The sequence below is a fragment of the Macrobrachium rosenbergii genome, chromosome 20 (genome assembly GCF_040412425.1).
Source record: "Macrobrachium rosenbergii isolate ZJJX-2024 chromosome 20, ASM4041242v1, whole genome shotgun sequence".
Classification (NCBI taxonomy): Eukaryota; Metazoa; Arthropoda; class Malacostraca; order Decapoda; family Palaemonidae; genus Macrobrachium; species Macrobrachium rosenbergii.
The window spans coordinates 46,892,643-46,912,128 of NC_089760.1; the positions used below are offsets into that span (position 1 = coordinate 46,892,643).

The 19,486-nt window shown below is 40.7% G+C and overlaps 1 protein-coding gene across 6 annotated transcripts in view; it reads left to right on the forward strand.

Annotated features, from left to right (window-relative positions):
- LOC136849333 (long-chain fatty acid transport protein 1-like) overlaps positions 1–19,486 on the forward strand; it is a 596,150-nt gene that overhangs the window by 420,499 nt on the left and 156,165 nt on the right. Inside the window, exon 8 of one of the 6 annotated variants that reach the window (XM_067122697.1) lies at positions 17,443–17,644. The exons of the other annotated variants lie outside the window; for them this stretch is intronic. Coding sequence (XP_066978798.1) covers positions 17,443–17,644 — 202 coding nt within the window. The remainder of the gene's footprint in view (positions 1–17,442; positions 17,645–19,486) is intronic. 6 annotated transcript variants of the gene reach the window in all.

Sequence of the window (19,486 nt, forward strand, 5' to 3'; positions counted from 1 at the left end):
AAAAATCGCCGCTAACCGAAAATCGGCGATAATAGCACTGATCCTTGGTTAGCGGCGCCGATAACAGGTGATCAGCGCCGCTGATAAGAGGCGATCAGCGCCGCCGATAAGAGGCAATCAGCACCGATAATCGGTTATCAGTGACGAAAATCTGGTTATCGTCATCGCTAGACAAGCGCCTTAAAAATGGATCACCAGTAACCGAGGCTGCCGATAACCTGTAATCATCATCTGATAGATCTGGCAGGTACTCAGACCGTGACTCCGAAACACTGTCATCCGACGTGACACTGAAAAAAAAACAAAATAACTGCAATCAAAAGAAAAAAAACATTTAGAATTCAAATCCACATGGTTTATGCACAAAATCGTGATAACCCTTCTCAGATAATAGCCTGAGGCGCACTGGCACCTGTTGGACAATACCCCTCCTAATATCTCCATATGAAAATGACGTCACGACATCCATCAGACACTCATTGGCTAGAATGGATAGTGGGTGGTGCTTCAGCACCTCTCTCATACACAATACTATGTCTGAAACCCATCCAAGCTTGAGAAAACCGCTTTGCTTTTTGAGGAGGGATGAAAGACGTATAAGTGTACGTCACAGTCTTTTATTACTGAACTGTAAAAGACGTACATGCGGACGTACCCGGTAGTGAAAGGGTTAATACAGTAAGGGGAACTAGAAAAATTCTCAGCCCATGTATAGAGAATGGTCTGTTTGTGCCTAGGTGTAAGATAAATAGGACCATGTGGGATGTGCCATGACATTTAGGTAAACTTGAGTACTTGCGTGGGGCATTATGTTTTATCCAAAATACTGAGTTCCCTTACCAGAAAAGGTGATTTTCCCTTAAAAGGCCCTCATTCTTGCTGAGGAATGATAAACCAGCAAACAACAGTAAATGATGAGTAGGTGTGAAAGATGAAATGTTGCCCCCATCTAAGAGAGCCCAGTATGCTAAACTGAGCTCCTGATGCCAAAGCAGTCAAGAAGACTGCCTTTTGGAGCATATGAGTTGTAGTTGTATTAGGCCCACTGAATTGATGGGATGACAGGAGTCTAAGAACCTTATCCAGGGACCAGGTAATGGGAAGCCTTACAGGGGCTGGCCTTTGCAGTGTAAAAGACTGGAGAAGGGGATTAACAATTTCTATATTAGAGTCAATTCCAAAACCATAAAGCAAGGTTCCAACAGTGCTGCTATGTATGCCATGATTGTTGTAATGTAGTAGCAAGACACTTGGCCTCAAAAGATATTTGTTCGTACATGAGTACAAACCCTCAGTCTTTACATATAGGATTAATTTTCAGTGAGCTGGAAAACCAGCTGTTAAACTTTTGCAAGGTGGTTATGGTAATAGCTACCGATGGTAAGGGCAGAAGCACTGCCCACCAAGTCAGTGTGCATTCAGTTCTACTCAGTTTACTTTTAGCTGCCATCTCATTTAGATGTGTGGTTCTTTTCTCCGACCTTTCTGTGTTTGAATATACAGTAAGCAGTCCCCGGTTAATGGCGATCCGGTTTTACGGCACTTGTCTTACAACGAAAACTGGCAATTTATGGCGCCAAAAAATCGCTGTTTTCCGTGCATCAGCGCTGATACATACCTACCAGAGGCACCAACAACCGAAAATCTGTGAAAAGCACCGAAAATCGCCGATTTTCAGTTATCATCACACCCTCAGAACAGAACCTCCACTGATAACTGGGGACTGCCTGTAATTGTTTTTATGATATATTGTTTATATTTTTTGTTTATACTTTGCTTATACAGTATTGATGTTTTGAAACATTTCAACATGTTTTGCTATGTCTCCCTAATGATGCATTCACTTATTCGACCTGCCTTGCTCCTTATATTTCATTTTACTTACTTTTTTGTTGCCTTTTCATTTTCATGCAAACCCAGCACCTGTCTCCTTGGTGTTTGTTTTGTTCTTTTGCTATCACATAACTGTGAAGAGTTGTAAGGACATCCTACTCTCGAGTGCCAACTGTTCTGTTTTTAGATATCTCAATTTTGTTTTTAAGAACTTTCCTCGTCTTTTTCTCGTTGTTCTGAAATGCTTTTTCATGAACAAACAATGTTTTTGTTTTCGACCACACAGTTTCTTGGAATGTTGTAATGTATTAGTCTTTCAGATGTTGTACAGATTGAGAGGCTTGGGACAAGGCATATTTTTTGTGTTTCCAGGCGAGGGTTTTGTATTCAGTTGTACAAGGATACTTCTTGCCTAAACCTAGCAAGTCTCCCCCCCCCGCGCCTCCCTCAACACAGAGGTTGTTGTTGCAAGATCCTTGACAGTGCATTTGGTCCCAACTTACTCTCCGGGACCAGTAGGAGTTCCTGTCTATGGTTCCTGTCTTGTTTCTTACCCCGTTTTGGGGGCAGGGAGTGAGTCAAAGGCTTGCTCCCTTCTCTTCATTCTTATGATGATGACGAAACCCGTGAAAAGTCTTTGTCGTCGTATGCTGTTCCAGCTGTTAGATCCTTTCGAGTTTTTCTTGGATTAGATAAGATTTCATCCCTTCATGCCTCTTATCCTGTCCGGGAAGTTCCTTCCATGGTTGGATATCTTCCTTAGAAACAGTTCCTGGGTGCCTTTTTTCGTTGGTATGCAGCAGAAGTCATGCCTTCTCTTTCATCGTTTGCATCTCCTGTCAGTTCCGCCCTCTCTCAGGTCATAGTCATCAGCCAAGAAGGATGCACAGCCATTCTTGGCTTTACACGTCTGTGCAACGTGGCATGTCCGTTTCTTGCTTCGAAGGAATACCATGTTGCTCCTCCTTTCAGGAGTGAATTCTTCGTAGCTGTGTGTTGTAGCTGCAAGAGCTACTTCACCCCGCTCCATGCACGTTCTTGCACAGGAACAATGCCAGGGTTTCTTTGTCGTTGGATTTGCAGTAGGGCCTTCTTTGACTTCTGTTTGGGGGCTGTGTAAACTTCTTCATGTGCCTTCTCTACCCTGGCAGTTCTTTTGGGAACAGTGCCAGGTTGCCATGTTTAATGCCCGTGTGGTACGCATCCCCACAAATATGGGGGGTTTACTGCACATGTATGTACAATGACACTTCTGTGTCTGCTAGGAAATTATACATATGTACAACGAATCACATCTATGTTGGCTTTGAAGGAATTATAAGTATGTGCAGCATGACGTGTCTGCTTGCAAGGAATACATATGTACGTACAATGCAACACGTCTTTGTCTGTTTGGAAAGATTAATACATATGTGCATTGTGCCACATCTGTGTCTGCTATATGTATGTGCAATGTGACACGTTTGTGTCTGCTATATGTACATGCAACTTGGCACGTTTGTGTCTGCTTGGAAGGAATATACGTACAAACAAGATACATTCGTGTCTGCTTGGAAGGAGTAATACATATGTACAACTTGACCGATAACAACTCTCCTTGGTTGTTTTTGTGGATATCATATTCTTATTTTGTTTTCCTGTCTATGGACGGAGGCATGGAGCTTCTCCTTAGATGGTCGCTCTCTAAGGAAAGAAAACGCAGCCCCATGATGTACTGTATATCCATAGACCAGGGATAGGTAATTGTAAGATGTGTCGTTATATTAGTGTTAATTGTCTCAGTCTATTCATTGTACAATATGGCATGTCCGTGACATATCAATGAAGCTACAGTATGCCGATCATCTCTTTAACGAAAGGTTCTTTTTCCAGGGGTCAAGAAGAATGGCCTAGGATGTTGCTTCCTCTTTCCGGTACATTTCTGGATTGGTATCATTATGGATGTAGTTTTAACTACCCTTCCTTTCATGTTTCTGTGACTGGGGGGGTTGGAAGTTGCCTCAGGATGGCGTGTCCAGGAACAGACCATTGACCATTCTTGTGTGAAGGTTTGGGAAGAGAAAGGGAGGGCCTACAGCCATACCATGTTGAAGCACTGATTCTTGTCCAGTCGATGCACCAAGAGCATTTATAGCTCTTCATGGGACATCTAGAGAGGCAACAACCCTCGTTCGAGTGCATCAACAGCATGTCTGTGCAGTGTCTTTCGCTCACTTATGTGTTTTGGCTTGATCAGTGCAATGTCTTTCTCTCACTTACGTGTTTTGGCTTGATCACCTGGTATCAGCCAGTGGACGTTACCATACCATCTACATACAAGCTAATGGGGTCGTTGTATCAAGTTTTATGACCTTCATGAGTCGTTTTCATTGATAGTATCCAACATTCATTTCAATAACGACTACAACCAAACAATTGAGTTCGTTCTATCAGATTCCTACAGCTGTCATTACGTGAATTGACGATCTTTCACTTATGTGTTTAGCCAGAGACTTCGACGTTTTACAGGTAGGAAGAAATCTCAGTTTCATTTTTCCCCATTCGAACCTTGACTCTTGATTGTTCTTACACCAATAATAACCTTCAACTTCCTGAGCCAAGGTAGTTAACAGTTCGTCAGCACAGGTTTCTTTGGATTCCCTTTCGTTGTTGACTACAGGTTAGTTTAGTTTATAGTGAAATTCTATAAAACCATACCACCCTATTCTTCAGAAACACGAGTCAATTAATACTGATCGTGCAAGATTTTTTCCCTTTGTGATTGGAATTTCTTTCTAGCTCAGTAGATCTATGGATCAAGCCTACTCCTCTGTACAAAAGCCTCATTGTCCTCTTCTGCAAGTACACTTCTTAGCACAAAGATAAAGCCGAATTCTTGAAGATGGAAAGAGGGGTTGTGGTCTACGACAAGGTCTCCCCATTCCTTCCCATCCTCTCTTAGAGAGGTGAGACAGGCCTTAGCCTAATAGTTAGAAGACCGATATCTCCTTGGAGTGTTGCTACACACTTCCCCCCCAGAGATACTTCGTGCCCCAAGACATCAACCAAAAGGCAGTCACCTACACTTCAAAAGGTTAGATTGGGTTAGGTTAGGTTGGGTACTTAACCTAACTTAGCCAAGCCTAACTAGTTCTAGCCTAACCTTACCAAACCCGCACTTCAATATTCTGGAACTTATTGTCTCATGGCATCAACCAGAAGGGCTAAATTTGTTTAGGTTAGGTTGGGTACTTAACCCAACTTAGCCTAGCCGAAACTAAACCTAGTCTAACCTGACCTAATCTGCACCTCAATAACCTGAATCTACTTAGCTCTCCAAGCCTTAGGATCCAAGGATAGGTGTTCTTTAGTGTTGTTAAGGATTGGTACCACAATAGTTCCGTAGTCAACAAGAGGGCCGGGTGCCAAGTGTCCTATCATCTCCACAATTGACAGTACGGGTGCATGGGTTTGCAGTAGCACATTCAGCACAGTGGTCAACCAGACACATTCCAGGATTATGGATGTATAATAGACAAGTTTGGTCACTAGAGTCGGTGTTCGCGACAATTGGTCTTGACACCTCAGTGTTTTGAAGAATTGTTTGATCTAGGAAGGCAGTCTGGTTAGTCCTTCAATCTCGACACACACAAGCGCTCTAGGAGAGCTGTTAATCAGTTCAGTGGTCTGGTAAAACTAAGGTATACTTAACTGTCTTTATGGACCGTGGGCATATCAACCATGGACCATACCTCATTGAAAATATCACTTCTCATCCAGTCAGCAAAGTTTAGCAATGATTGGGTCTGGTCAGTACTCACCGGGTGCAGTTGATGTCTAGGAGACATCTTTCGCATCCATGGTTAGAAACCTCCTGGGAACACTGGACGCTGTTGACGTCTAGGAGACGTCTTTTGCATTCATGGTTAGAAACGTTGGGGCTAATCAGTACTTGGATAAGTGACCTCCTAGGAACTAAAGATGCTTTTGGCATCTAGGAGACATCTTTCGCATCCATGATTCAAGTCTTGGGCTTCCAGCTTCCTGTCGTTCTCCCTGATTCATTGGGAGATCAACAGTGTACAAGCATTCCATTTCTAAGGACCCTAAAGGCCACCAAGTGCCCAAAGGCCTTTTAGTTACCACTTAGGACTTCACCTCCAAACTAAATGCAACAACTTGTTTTTGGTTCCAACTCAGCCAAGAAGTGGTGTCTAGGAACTCCATTTCTTTTGACTTTATCTAGTTACACTCCCCTTGTGAGGAGTGGAAGATGTGGGAGATATAAGCAGTAGCTGCTGGTGCAATTACCAGTAGATCCACAACCCGAGAGGTAGAGAGTGGTACAGTAAACCCCCCGTCTTCACGTTCTCACGATTCGCGGACTCATATTCGCGGATTTCTCTGTGGAATGTATCTACCCATTATTAGTGGAAAATTCGATCGTTCATGGTATTTTTCACAGAGAAATATTCACTAATTACTGTATTTTCATATCATTTTCATGACTAATTGCATTTTTTGTGATAAAACTGTTAAGATACTGAGGTATAAGCATTTTTAGAGGGTTTTCTTGTGTTTAAACAATCAAAATAGGCAGTTGTAAGTGTTTTTAGAGGGGTTTTAAGAATTTGTGGATTTTAGGTATTATCGGGGTGGGGGGTGGTTGTGGTATGCCTCCCTCGCGAATACGGTGGTTTACTGTACGTAGATCGTGTGACAGTTTCAGGAGTCTCAGGGTCCGAATAGGCACTATTTTAATAGCAGTGGCACCATGGTTACACTATCCTCCTCCAGAGATTTTTTATTCTTTGAAACATTGACCAGGGCTGCAGTGTCTTACACTTCCTTTCTTGGAACCTAAGCACAGTTCTTTTTAGACTTTCAAGAGCCTCAAGATCCAAAGAGGGACACTCCTTGGGGTGATAGCAACAACACCACAGTAGTGCCATGGTCAACAAAGGGCCTAGTGTCCTTTCATCTACTGTATTGCACTGCAGGTACAAGAGTAGACAGGAAAGCTTTCAGTACAGTGGCCAACCAGGCACATTCCAAGTAAGATGGATATAATTACAAACAGTACAATCGTTAAAGTCAGGAGATAGAGACAGTTGATCTTGGCACCTTGACTTCCAGAAATCTGTTGTGCTCTGTCTTCTTGCACCCTTGAACAAACAAGACATCTTTAGTATCCATTTACTTCTGGAGGCTTCCACCTTTCACCGTTCTACATGTTTCGAAGATGATCAATGAGCTTGATCATTCCACTTCTATGGTCCCGTGGTTCCTGTTGGTCAAGTACTAGGATGGAATGTAATCGTGAAGGTCACATTCATCTCCTTTTACCTTGAGATGTTGCCCATAGGTCCTTGGACACCTTTTTCTTGGGTCCTGTGGTGGATGCTCAACAAGTCAGTTAGTTCATCCAGCTCTTGAGGGACAGGTTGCATCTTGCCTAAGGTGTGTGGGTGCAAGGGGAAGGTGTGTGTGGGACTGGCCTCCTCCCTTTCTCCTGTCTTCCTTCCTCTTCCAGTTTGCAGAGGAACAGTGAACAAGCTGTCGCATGCTGGACGGGTGTGCATACAGGTGATCTAGATGACTGAGTATCCTATCTATAATCTAGCTCCATTTGAATTAGTAGATGCAAATCCTTCCTTCTCTTTAGCAAGGGGAGAGAGGGACTGACTGTGAACAAACCAGTTGGTTATTCTTAGCTTTATAGTCTCTTGACACTGTGGGTTCATCCAAACCTTTTAGAATCAAGGATATTACATTCCATTAATTCAAAATGCCCAGAAGTCTGGCAATTGAACATATCTCTCGTTCAATAGATCAGAGGTACGGTCTCCTTCCTTTGCTCTTTCATGACCAGGAAGAGAGTACCCAGGTGAGCCCAACTACCAGTCAGTTCAGAGATTTACTCAGAATCCTCCTTCCAAAAGTAAGTCTCCCATATATAGAGACCGAGGGTTTGTATTCGTGTAGGAACAAATGACAATTTTGTAAAGTAATTTGCATTTTTCCAACATAAAAACCTGAGGTCTTTACATAAATCAACTGGGTAGAATTGAATGTGCACTGATTTGATGGGTGGTGCTTCCACCCTTACCATCAGTAGCTATTATCAGAACCATCTTGCAAAAGTTTAACGGCCGGTTTTCCCTTGCAAAAATTTAACAGCCGGTTTTCCAGCTCACTGAAAGTTAATTCCATATGTCAAGACCTATGGTTTGTATGTTAGGAAAAATACAGATTTCTTAAAAAATTTGTCATACAATAAAATGTAAAACTGTCTCAACAGATTTCAACTAGGCTCTCAGTGTGGCAGTAATCTAACCACATTTTCCATATGGACTGGTTTGTCTGATAGGTGAGGTCAGTAGTTTTCACACTGTGTACGTAGCAATGTTAGATAAATAATCCTCATGGTAGACTAGATTTAAAAAATCCACACAGGAAGGTCACGGTTCAGAAAGGAGGATGTGTAGACGACTTCCCCTCCTTCTGACTGGGATAGAACAGCAGACAGTAATGGAATCTATTCTGTCACCCGTTATTGAAGAAAAAACAATTGAAAGAGTATTTGGCTAATTCGGTGTCACTAGGTAAGCTGTTCCATTGAAAACTAGTAGATTGTTCAAAGCTTTTGAAATCTGGGACATTGGAGAAAAAGAAACATATCATCAATTTGTTCCAGTCTTGTAGGAACACATCTCTCATTGTTGCCTGAATGTCAGGTTCAGAGACAAACACGCTGGAAGTTGATGGTTCTCACGTGTGGCAAACAAGTCCGCTTCCAGATGTGGAAGCATGTTGGCAGAGTGTGAGCCCAACCTCTTTATATAAGACATTGCAATCATATTGTCTAGGACCAACAAAATGTAGGTCCCTTTTGGAGGTTTCAATTTTCTGAGATGGAAAGACATCCAACAGCTCCAAGAAGCTGATATGACACGTCCTCCAAATAGGTGACCATCTTTCTTCTACGTGACGATGCTTCCAGTGGCCTCCCCAACCTGTCAAGGAGGCATTGGTATGTATTATCTCTCATATGGAAGGTGGAGTCAGGTCGACTGGTTTGCCAGAGACCCTCTCCAGGTCCACAGACGAAGTATCTTCATAATCTCAGATGAAGGCGATTGCAAAGCCTTTTTCTGGCGTGTGAAAGCCGGACTGTTTACATCCTACAGTCGCAACCTCGGGAATAGATCTAGCACAGATGGAAACTGTAAGTGGCCAAGACTTCATTCCAATTGTCATCTGGAAAAGCTGGGCTGTGCAAGGCATCTTCTCAGGGCCTTCCTTATTCTAGTTTGAGTGCTGCTGGGAGAAGACAGCCAGCCATGAAGAGTATCCAAACACCAGCCTCAGGAGAACGTCTGCTGGATGTAAGCGGGGACTTGTTCCTATTTATTTGGAAATGTTTTGGCTGGAGTCTGTCGACTACCACTCTTAGGTTTCATCAGCACTCTTCTCTGCTTCTCTGAAGGCTCCCCAGATTAGCTAATCACTTACATAGGCCACCTGTTAAGTTCCTTTTATGTTGAGCACCCATGAAATAAATAAGTATAGTATATATAAAAAATTATGCAAACAATGTCTGTTCAAACTTGACAGGTCAAGGTCACCCTTTGTTCAGAGGAATCCTTCTTTGGGTGGCTGAAGAGAGGTGGCAAATAAACACATCTTTCTCTATGGCACCCTTTAAGAGGGTCTTTTTTTAACTCCTTTAGAGGACGGGGGAGAGTGGGACCATCTCAACCCTAGTGTGTTGAAAATTATACTCTCCCCAAGGGAGATGCTGATGTGATGCTGAAGGTGATGACCCCGACCATGCGGGTACTATTGTGCACCATTGCCTTTAATACACAGTCCAGGAGTTGATTTTCCTTTTTCCTGGTAGGAGCATTTATGTCCGTTTTGAAAGGGGTGCTGCTGCTATTGTTGTCCTTCTTCTGCTGATGGAGGGATCCTTTAGTAGTGACTGGAGGCTGTAGGGCTCTCATTGATGCCAAACTTTCTTGGGATTAGGAAGAGGAAACTCTCAAGAGTGTTGTTTCTCAGATTCCCCCTTCCCAAGAACAGCATATATTGTGCAGTTCTGTTGTCGGGCTCATTGTATGAGTTGCGTGGCAAAAGATTCTTCAAACAGGTCCCTACGGAAGGGGGAAGAATATAATAAGGAGGGTACACTGGGAAGTGAAATGTTGGGTGCCTACCAATCCTTCCTTTCAAGCCTTAATACTGGCCTTAAGAAAGTCATAGTGTTCCCCCCTCAGGGTCCACATAATTGTTTTGGCTACTGTAGCAAACATTGTTCTGGAAGACTGTGGAAGCTCTTTAATAGCTACTTACAGCATAGTAGTAGAAGTTATAATTTTGAGGTAGAGCCTAACATAAAATTCAGGCATGGCTGTCTTGAGATTTTTTTCTTAGGGGTCCTAAATTGCTGGGTAGCCATGTCCAATGGCAGCTTTCCTCTCAAAAGGAAGGACAAGTGTTACCCATTCCTTTGTTGAACTATCAGTGGCTTTATTTCTTCCATTAACTGTCATTTGTCATTCACCACAAAATTCTGAAATTATCTGCACGACTGTTTTAAAAGTGAAGGTACATAAGGCTGGTGCCTCTTGGAGAGGGTACTGGTTCTCTAAAATTGTTTTTGTGCCATATTTTCCAATAAACTGGAGAAGGTTGTTTCTATGGCCATATTAATAAGTAGGGTAACCGTCTCTTTTGATGGTTTCTGAATTCCTATTGGAAGGGGGACAAAGAGCCATTCAGTGTTGGGGAAAGGATGCTTTGTCCAAAAATTCTACATGCTTGGCCACAATCATAATTTTCCTTTCATTATTGAGGTATTTTCCATCTAGTGAAAGGATGTGCATTGAGGCATCTCGCCAGGGGTTATCGGCATCATTCTTAGGGGCAGATATTGGTGCCCGTACTACTTTCTGATTTTAATGGGGATCTAGACAGCTGATTCCAAGTCTTTTTGGGCTTTGGTTTTTTTTTATTACTGTTCCCATTACCAAAGGTTTTTGATGAGAAAACCAATCTCTGCAAGGACAGACTATGCATCTTCTCTATCCTCTAATATAAAGGATGATTTCCTTATCAGTGAAGCATTCTTGAACTGACTGAGCCAAGGCAGTCGCATCATCACTGCCTGGCAGGACAGAAGTCCCTGATAAATCACTATGCCCCTAGAAGTTAAAAGTATATCTTAGTTTAACCAGACCACTGAGCTGATTAACAGATCTCCTAGGGCTGGCCCGGAGGATTAGATTTATTTTACGTGGCTAAGAACGAAGTGGTTACCTAGCAACAGGACCTACAGCTTATTGTGGAATCTGAACCACACATTATAGTGAGAAATGAATTTCTATCACCAGAAATAAATTCCTCTTATTCTTCATTGGCCGGTCGGAGATTCGAACTCGCGGCCAGCAGAGTACTAGCTGAGAACGGAACCCACTCACCCAACGAGGAACTATACTGCCCCTTAGAAGGTATGGACACTTCAGATGGGGTTGGGTGGACCCTGTCAGGATACCCTTCAATATCTGATTGCTGCTTAGGTGAGGCAAGATTCTCATCTGAGGTCTCCCTCTCATGTAAAGCAGAAGACTGTTCCCTAGATCTTCTGAATATAGAATGGAAATTTCAGTGGCTATATCCACTTTATGTCGGGTATGAGTGGCCTCTCTCCCAAGGAAAGACTCTTCCATCACCATCGGAGGAGTTGCAGTGGGAGTAACTAGAATCCACGGCTTTTGTAAAGCATTGGCCCAAATGTGGATTCTGCTTGGAGAAGGATGGAAACTCAGAGCTGGAGTTCTGCCAGAAAGATGTAAATCTCCTCCTTCCATACTCCTACTGAAACCTATAACTCATAGAGGCAGCTTAAAATGAGCTCTTTCTTTATTTAAACTTTCTGCCAGGAGCATGTTGCATATTTCACACATGTCCAAGCACCAGGTAAAGGTACTAGGCTATGTTAGTTGGTATATAATTAAAATCATTAATTAAAATTACTGTATTGGAATTATTGTACCAATTTTTATAAAATCAGTGTCTCTAAGATTTTAACTTGACAAAGTTCACCATCATGAAAAAGTAATTTTCATATTCCCATTTGAAAACGGTCACTGCAACAAATTGTTTCAACACCTGTGAAGTCACAACTGGAGGGGTGATACCTGTTGGAAGTAGATTTGAATTACTGTGTTTCCTATGACACTTGAAAAGACCCCAGTGTTAAGGATAACTGGGGAACTTTCTATATCAAAAAATCAGTTTAGTTTGATTATAAAATACTACAAAGGAAATACTGGCCTTTTTAGTAAACACCAACGGTAATAAGTCAAGCATAACTGGGAACTACTATTAAGGCTATGTTTTGAAGACGCAAAGTTAGGGTAACTCAATTTACCCTTTGGGTAACCTCAAATTATAAATCAATGTTAAAAAGAGTGATTGACTCTTGAGTTTCAGTAACAAAATTGTTTAATATTATTGCTTTAATGCTAATTATTGCTTTGTTAGACAGAAAAGGAAAACAGAATGGCAATTACAACATAGCCTGGTGACCTACTCCTAACTTCTCGCCTTGCAGGAGACCTACTGGCTCCCTATTTTTACAAAAATAAGCCTACACATTAAAATTTTAAAGAACTAAAACTTTTCACTGGGTCTTAAAAGTATGTACAGTATATAGCTTGAGTGGTGTTATGATTATTGACAAATGCAATGTTGAACATTATTTTTGTAGCAAACACCAGGGACACATGAACTGTGTGACAGATCGGAGTGTAAGCCAGCCGATATACACGTTATTGTCACATCTGTGCTTGGTAGTCGTTGTAGGACAGGAGACAGAACCCTCTTATCTTGAGTCCTATATATTCTGTAACTGTGCCAACTAGCACTATTCTGGCTGAGATCAGCTTTAAGAGAATTCTTTAAGACTGGTTGGTCTGTCTTATGGAGCCCTAAGGGTGCCGTGAGAGTGTAACTCCAATGAGGATGAACAGCGGCTACTTTATAAAAAATTATAAGCATGATGTAAATAGAATTAGCTTCAGTTTAAAAAATGTAAGGCCAGAGCATTATAAATAACAATGTTATTGCAATTTGAAAGCATTTTTGGTTACAATGTACTCAGGTTTAGAAAAATGTTGTGTAGCATGTTTCTTGAGTGAGGGACAAATTTATTAATTTACATTGTGTTTAGATGCTCTAAAAGTATTTGAAGGCAATTGGCAGGTGAAGTGCTGAGCAAATGACACATCTCTGAATCCTGATCCAGGTTGGACAAACCAAGGGGGCCATGGTGTCTACTTACATTCCAAAACAGTTGATTGTGAAGGGAGGAAGTAGATCCAACCTTTCCCAGTTGATAACTACACTCCAGCAAAGACTCAGGGAGGTGAGGATGAGAAGATTCTTTTGAAGCCATTACTATCCAGTTTTGTTGGTGCATAATCAACCTGATGCTCTCTTGATCCCAGAGCTGTTGGAAAGTTGAATTATAGTCCCTGTCCTTCCATGAGAACCAAACGTATTACTTGAGGAATGATGCACTGGAACTTGGAAGTATACCTCTTGCAGATCCACTGATGCTAGAAGTCTGTCCTTCTGAGTGGAACAGTATACCAAGGCTACTGTTTGCATCTGGAAGGATTCAGAAGTAAGGACTGTTTGAGAGGGGTAAGATGATGATGGGTGTCCAGCCACCTCAAGGCCTTGGGGATTACAAAGGGTTGGCGTAGAACCCACCAAAGTGTGCTGTCACATCCTCTATGGCCTCCTTTATCATCAGCCTTACCTCTGGCACTGAATTGGCTCTCAGTAGGGCATGCAATAACCCTCCATGAGTGCTCTTATTTTCAATGGGTATGACCATATTCTATCTCATTGTTGCCAGTGCTTCTGGAGAAAAGCCCCACAAGGTATAGATAAGACCAAGGGTGGATGTAAATTTCTTCAATGGTCTTTGTAGAGTGGTTTATAGAAACTCTCTTTGTATCTTCTAGGTCAAAGTGAAAAGCACTGGAACAATGGTGCAGAAGAAAAGGACCTTGTGGTTGGTGTCTCATGAGATATGTAATTCATTCTACCTCCTAGACAATGCAAGGGATACAGCAAGAAAAGTCTCTCTTTCCATGATCTGGTGACAAAATAGGGCCCCTGAAGAGCAAAGTGCTCCCATTGGAAATCATGGCCTCCCAGGCATTAAGAACAATCAAGCCAACCTGAGATCTCTCCCACAAGATCCATGGGAAAGAGATAAGGGTCTATTATCAATCATGCAGAACAAGTCAAAGTCAGAGGAAGTCAGCTGATTGTGAAGAGTCTTTAGGAATGCATATCATCATTGTAATGGCAATCAAATTTAGTTAACATTCTCACATTTAAGGTGGAAGCTTGCCAGAGGGAGGCTGCAAGTTTTCTCACTTTCATTTTCCCCCTGTTGTCTTTGGAAGGACCAGCCAGCAAATCAGCTGAGTATCAGTGTCCATTCCTTCCAGTTGGAAAATATCAACTTCCTTAGAATTTTTTTGTTATTGTTTATCTCTAAAGGAGGCAAAACAACTGAAGGGCTTGGAAGAGAAGGTGAGGAGTCCTTCACCAGTGCCTTTAAACCAAGAGGTCCAGCTTAAGCCTAAGAAGTCTGCCCAGATACCCTTTACGAGTGTCTTGAGCAGGCCTCGGGTAGAGTAAAGATATGGGGGCCAAGCATGGGTTGATCAGATCTCTCCTTAGATCCTGTGTCTTCCATTCTAGAAGATATCTAATTGAGAATGGTATCAAGTACCATGGTCATAGTAAGCTTGAATTCTATATCAGACTATATCAGATTCTCCAGATGCAGAGACTGGATTATGAATTGTGACACATGATCAGAACTTTTGTGTGATGTGTCAGAAACATGCCAGAGGGGGAAAAAAGAATATCTGATCTCTTATCTGAAAAAGGCACTAGATGAGTATTGCACATAAGAATGATCAAAAGTTGTTGCATATTGAGAAGTGCATGTAGTGCTAGAAGGCTTGGCATTTGAACCCATTTCAGCTTTCTAGAAGAAGACTTGTGATTTTGCTACCAGTCCATGGGACTTAGTGGTTGCAAGGGATTCTGGTAATGAAGAGGAAGCTTGAGAAACATCAAATTAATAGGCACACTACTGCCAGTTACAAGCAGTGCGCTGTCAGCTTTACTTGAACACGTGCCTTTGTTCACAGCAGTTGAAAACCTTTAAGGCAAAGGGAAATCTTTTAGTGATGAGAGGAAGGAATGGGAGATTCTAGCTCTGATAACATATTTTCAGGAAGGTTCTCAGTCAAGTCCTGGAGCTATGCTCCATTTTTTGTCAAAGATGACAGTACAGAAGACTAGTTTATTGTATTCAAAGCCCATCTCTCTTGATTAAGTTTTTCCTGACAGCACTGAGGAACTTGCAGATGATGAAGCCCGACCCTCCTCAAAAGCTTTGGACCTTTGATACCTCCTCTTCGTACTATTAAACATCCAAGGAGATGCAGTCCAGTCTTTACATGTGTCACAGGACTAATCTGGAGTGCATAATTAGCCCTTGCAGGCACTGCGAAGCAAATGAGGGTCCTCAATTGTGGCTATGAAACTGTGGCATACTTTGGTTGGAGCCTCTACACACCTACACTGAGGCATAATCAGCAATGTCCAGAGGAGAAACAACTGTACTTATTAATAGATGAAATGTAAGTACATAAATAGATCTTAAACAATAATCAAACATTAAAATGAAAATAAACAATGGCTCAATTTTACCAAGCTATAAGCTAAGCAGTAAGCAGAAGTAAAACAACTGATGGCTTGAATCTAGGGAAAGGATATCTAATCTGCTCATACTAGGAGTGTGAAGCTGGTTAATCTCAGTCAGCTAATCCCAGGCTGCAAAAGATGCACACAACAGAAATGTTAAAATGTATTGAAAGTCATAGAAATACGACCACTATAATAATGGAAAGAAAATTAGTTAAGTATTTTAGGAAGTAATAATTTGGTGATTCTTAAAGAAGTTTTTGAGTAAAGAAATTGTGTTGGGGGCGGGGGTGGGGGGGGAGTTGGGATGAGGCTGCAGTTATTGGCTGAACAACAGAATGACAGAGTGATGAGTTTCAATTGGTAGAAGAGCTTTGGGACCCAGATGCATACCAAGATAGGTGGAAAGGGGGGGGACATTTCTTTCTGTGGCTTTCTGGAAATAACTGCTACTTCTGAAAGGCTGTCTTAGAATGATGGAGTTTTGCATTGAAACAAATTAATCTTATAAGTCAGTTCTTAGAAGAGATAAACATGTCTGTTACCATGAAGGTGCAATATACCATGAAGCAGCATTAAGGGGGTCAATAAAGAAATGAGAGTAAAAGAGCTGAAACACCGTGGATGAAGTGGAAAGAGATTGCTAGACTGTTGGTAAATAAAAGGATCTCATTAGTAAATAAAACAACACTTGTCTTACGATGTTTGCAAGAAGAATGCATCAGTAATACTCTGTACAGCAGATACATGAATGCTGATATAGAAAATGGAGAGTATTTTGAGAAGGGGTTACTACAGAATACCAAGGTTCATAGCTGGATTTGCTTGGGAAGATTGTATTACAATTGAGGGAGTTTGAGATATGTGTTTAACAGTGTAGTGTAAAAATATACTAAGATTTCAAAGCCCAGGAACAGTTATTCAGAAAATTGTAGATCAGGAGATAACAGGTGGAGACCAGTAGGAAGCCAAAGAAAATCCTGAAAATGGGCCTAAATGAAGATAAAGACCAGATGGGAATTCGGGCAGAAAGTGCACAGTGCAGTAGAGGTGGAAAGAACTAATTTTAGATTTAACCCTTTCAAGGAGGCATTGGAGCTAAAAAGTACTTTATTTTAGAGATTAAGAAGGACTTTCCTTTTCCCTCCAGCAGTTTCATAACAGCTGTCAATCCACTAATTCCACAGTTACTTTTTGGAAATCAGTAATGCTCTCATTACATGGGTTGGTGATGGTTTCTTTCTCTGTTCTGGCAATCTTTGGAATTCTATTTGTGCTTCTGTTTTCTTTTACTTAGTCCTCCAATCATTGTTAGACTGATTGTTTTTCTCTCTGCATCGTTTTTTGTGGGCTTTGGCTGGGAGAAGAAACATTTTTTCTCTCTCCTGTCACATTCTGTTTGTTTAAAAACTCATTCTATGGCATATATATTAAATATGTATTATCTTTATTCCTATTTTGATTTAGGACAGAACTTCCATGAGCAGGGTTTTGCTAAGCACTGTATATGGTATGGAGGTATTATCAGAGACAAAAAATGTGATATACAATAAATAAAGAAATGGGAGTTGAACCAAAAATGTATATCATATCAACACTTCCCCAGGCATTTTGTTTAAGTGTGTGTTAAGCTAAGTACATTTACAGATGCATCTGATTTTGAATTACTGTTCTTGTATTTTTATAATTGAGTTTAATACAATAAAGTAACACTGTTATGCTTCTAAATTATATGTATAATGAAAGTATATACAGTACTAGGTGAATATAGATTTGAAAATTTCTAGGTTCTAATTAGAATGAAATTATTTTTCTGCATGGTAGGTTTTCATTTATGACTGCTGGTGTATATTATATTGTGGCCCTCAATCCAGACGAGGTGATTTACGACCCTCTTCCCCTATACCATACTGCGGGAGGTATGCTTGGAGTTGGTCAAGCACTCCTCTTTGGCTGTTCTACAGTCATTAGGAACAAGTTTTCTGCATCTAAATATTGGTCAGATGTCCAGAAGTATAAGGCAACGGTAGGGAGTTGTATAGAGCATGGTTGTATTGTAAAACCTATTTTGTAAGCTTTCATTGTAGTCCTAAGGAAAATTCTTTAGTCAAATAGAAAATTTTGAAAGTTTTAGTTGCAGTTGTAAAGATTTTGTTGCACAAGAGTGTTCTTTTTACTTCATAAATTTAGGTATAGATTTGTAGTGTTGTGATATTTTCGTACGTATAAGACTTTTATTTATCATTGTGAACTTCAGGAATGTTTGCTTGCATGCTGTATGGCACAAGATCATAGTGATCATAAGGATCCAAATTAGCTATTATGTATCCTTTAGTATTTCAGGCTTTGAAGTTGTTTGATTGCATTTGAATTTTTGGTTATATACAATATGCATTTATGATAATGATAATGTACGTACAGTGTATTTGAAGACTGAATGTTAACTGTAAACTTTGCATTAATTATTATGAAAAGGAGTAGTTGTTACCAAACTCTTCATGTTGAGAATGCTTCTTATTCTTTGATCTTCACAGTTCAGGGTCAAATTCCTTTACTCTTGAATCTTTGGTGCAGGGTGAAAGGACCCATAAAAACATTAAGCCTCTATGTTATAGGACTCTTATAGGTCACCAGAGAGGTAACATGTTTGTTTTTTATTTAACAGTAAATGAAAAGTAAGCTTTGCTGAAGAATGAGGTACATAATAAATAAACTGTTATCAGTAAGAAAAGGAAAACTCTCCTAAAGAAACACTAATGCAGTTAATTTTCTTAATCCATATTCCAAAGAAAGTGGGTAATTGCTGGCTACAGTTTTTTTATGATGTTAGGATATGTTACTGATATATTGACAGTAACTTACCTTCTTTAATGATAAAGCTTGTTTAGGAGTAAATCAGATTACAAATAGATATGTATTATGTAACAGTTCATATAAACCATTCTTAGGCCTTGGGAAATTTGTAATGAGAAGTTGGTAACTTCATGAAGTAAGAAATTGTCAGTGGCATATTGGTAGACACTTGCATTCTTTTGGTGATACATTATAAAGAAAACAGTTTGGAATAGTGATAAATGGTTTAAATTTTGTATAAAACTCTACTAGGTATTGCTTGTTTTAAAATGAACACTGCAGTCCTCTCATTAGACTAATAGACAAACTTCATCTAGATTGTAAGTGATGATTATCAACATTGGTTTGGAAAGAAAACGGTGGAAAGGATGTTATAGTACAAAAACAGACAGTGAAAGTCATCACACACTATTGGTAAATTTATTTTTCAAATGTAGTACAAAAAAATGAGTCAGAATACACTTTTAAATGCTGAAGTTTATTTTACTTCAGATTGTAAGCAAAGGTGAATATTAACTGCCTCATCAATTAAGAAGCCATTTCTTGATGTCAAGGACGTAGATAACAATGGGAGTACGGTTGGCTCTGGGCATGATTATAGAAGAGGACCATGAAGTGTGGTTGTCATCTGACTCTGTGACTTTAAGTATTGAATTTAAAGACATAGGCTCGCTGAGGATAGAGCTTGAAACGTCTCAGAATAAAGTGCAGACGCTGGTCGGTTTGTTGGATGGGATGAATACTGGGCGGAATCTGTCTGATCCATTGCATGTTTGGCGTACCGAACTTAAGGTTACAGCAAATAGGGTGCAGGGTAAGATTAGGGAGACTTAAACATGGCTTCTGGGTATGGAATCTTCTGCTTCTCAGGTTACACCTGGGAGGAGTAAGAGGGCAGCCCCACTGATAGCCGGAGCTGTTTTAGTTATAGGGACATTGGCTGGTATGTCGGCTGAAGCTTAGTGAGGGTTGAACAGTTGGCAGCAGAATTAGCTATACAGGTTAAATCTTTGAT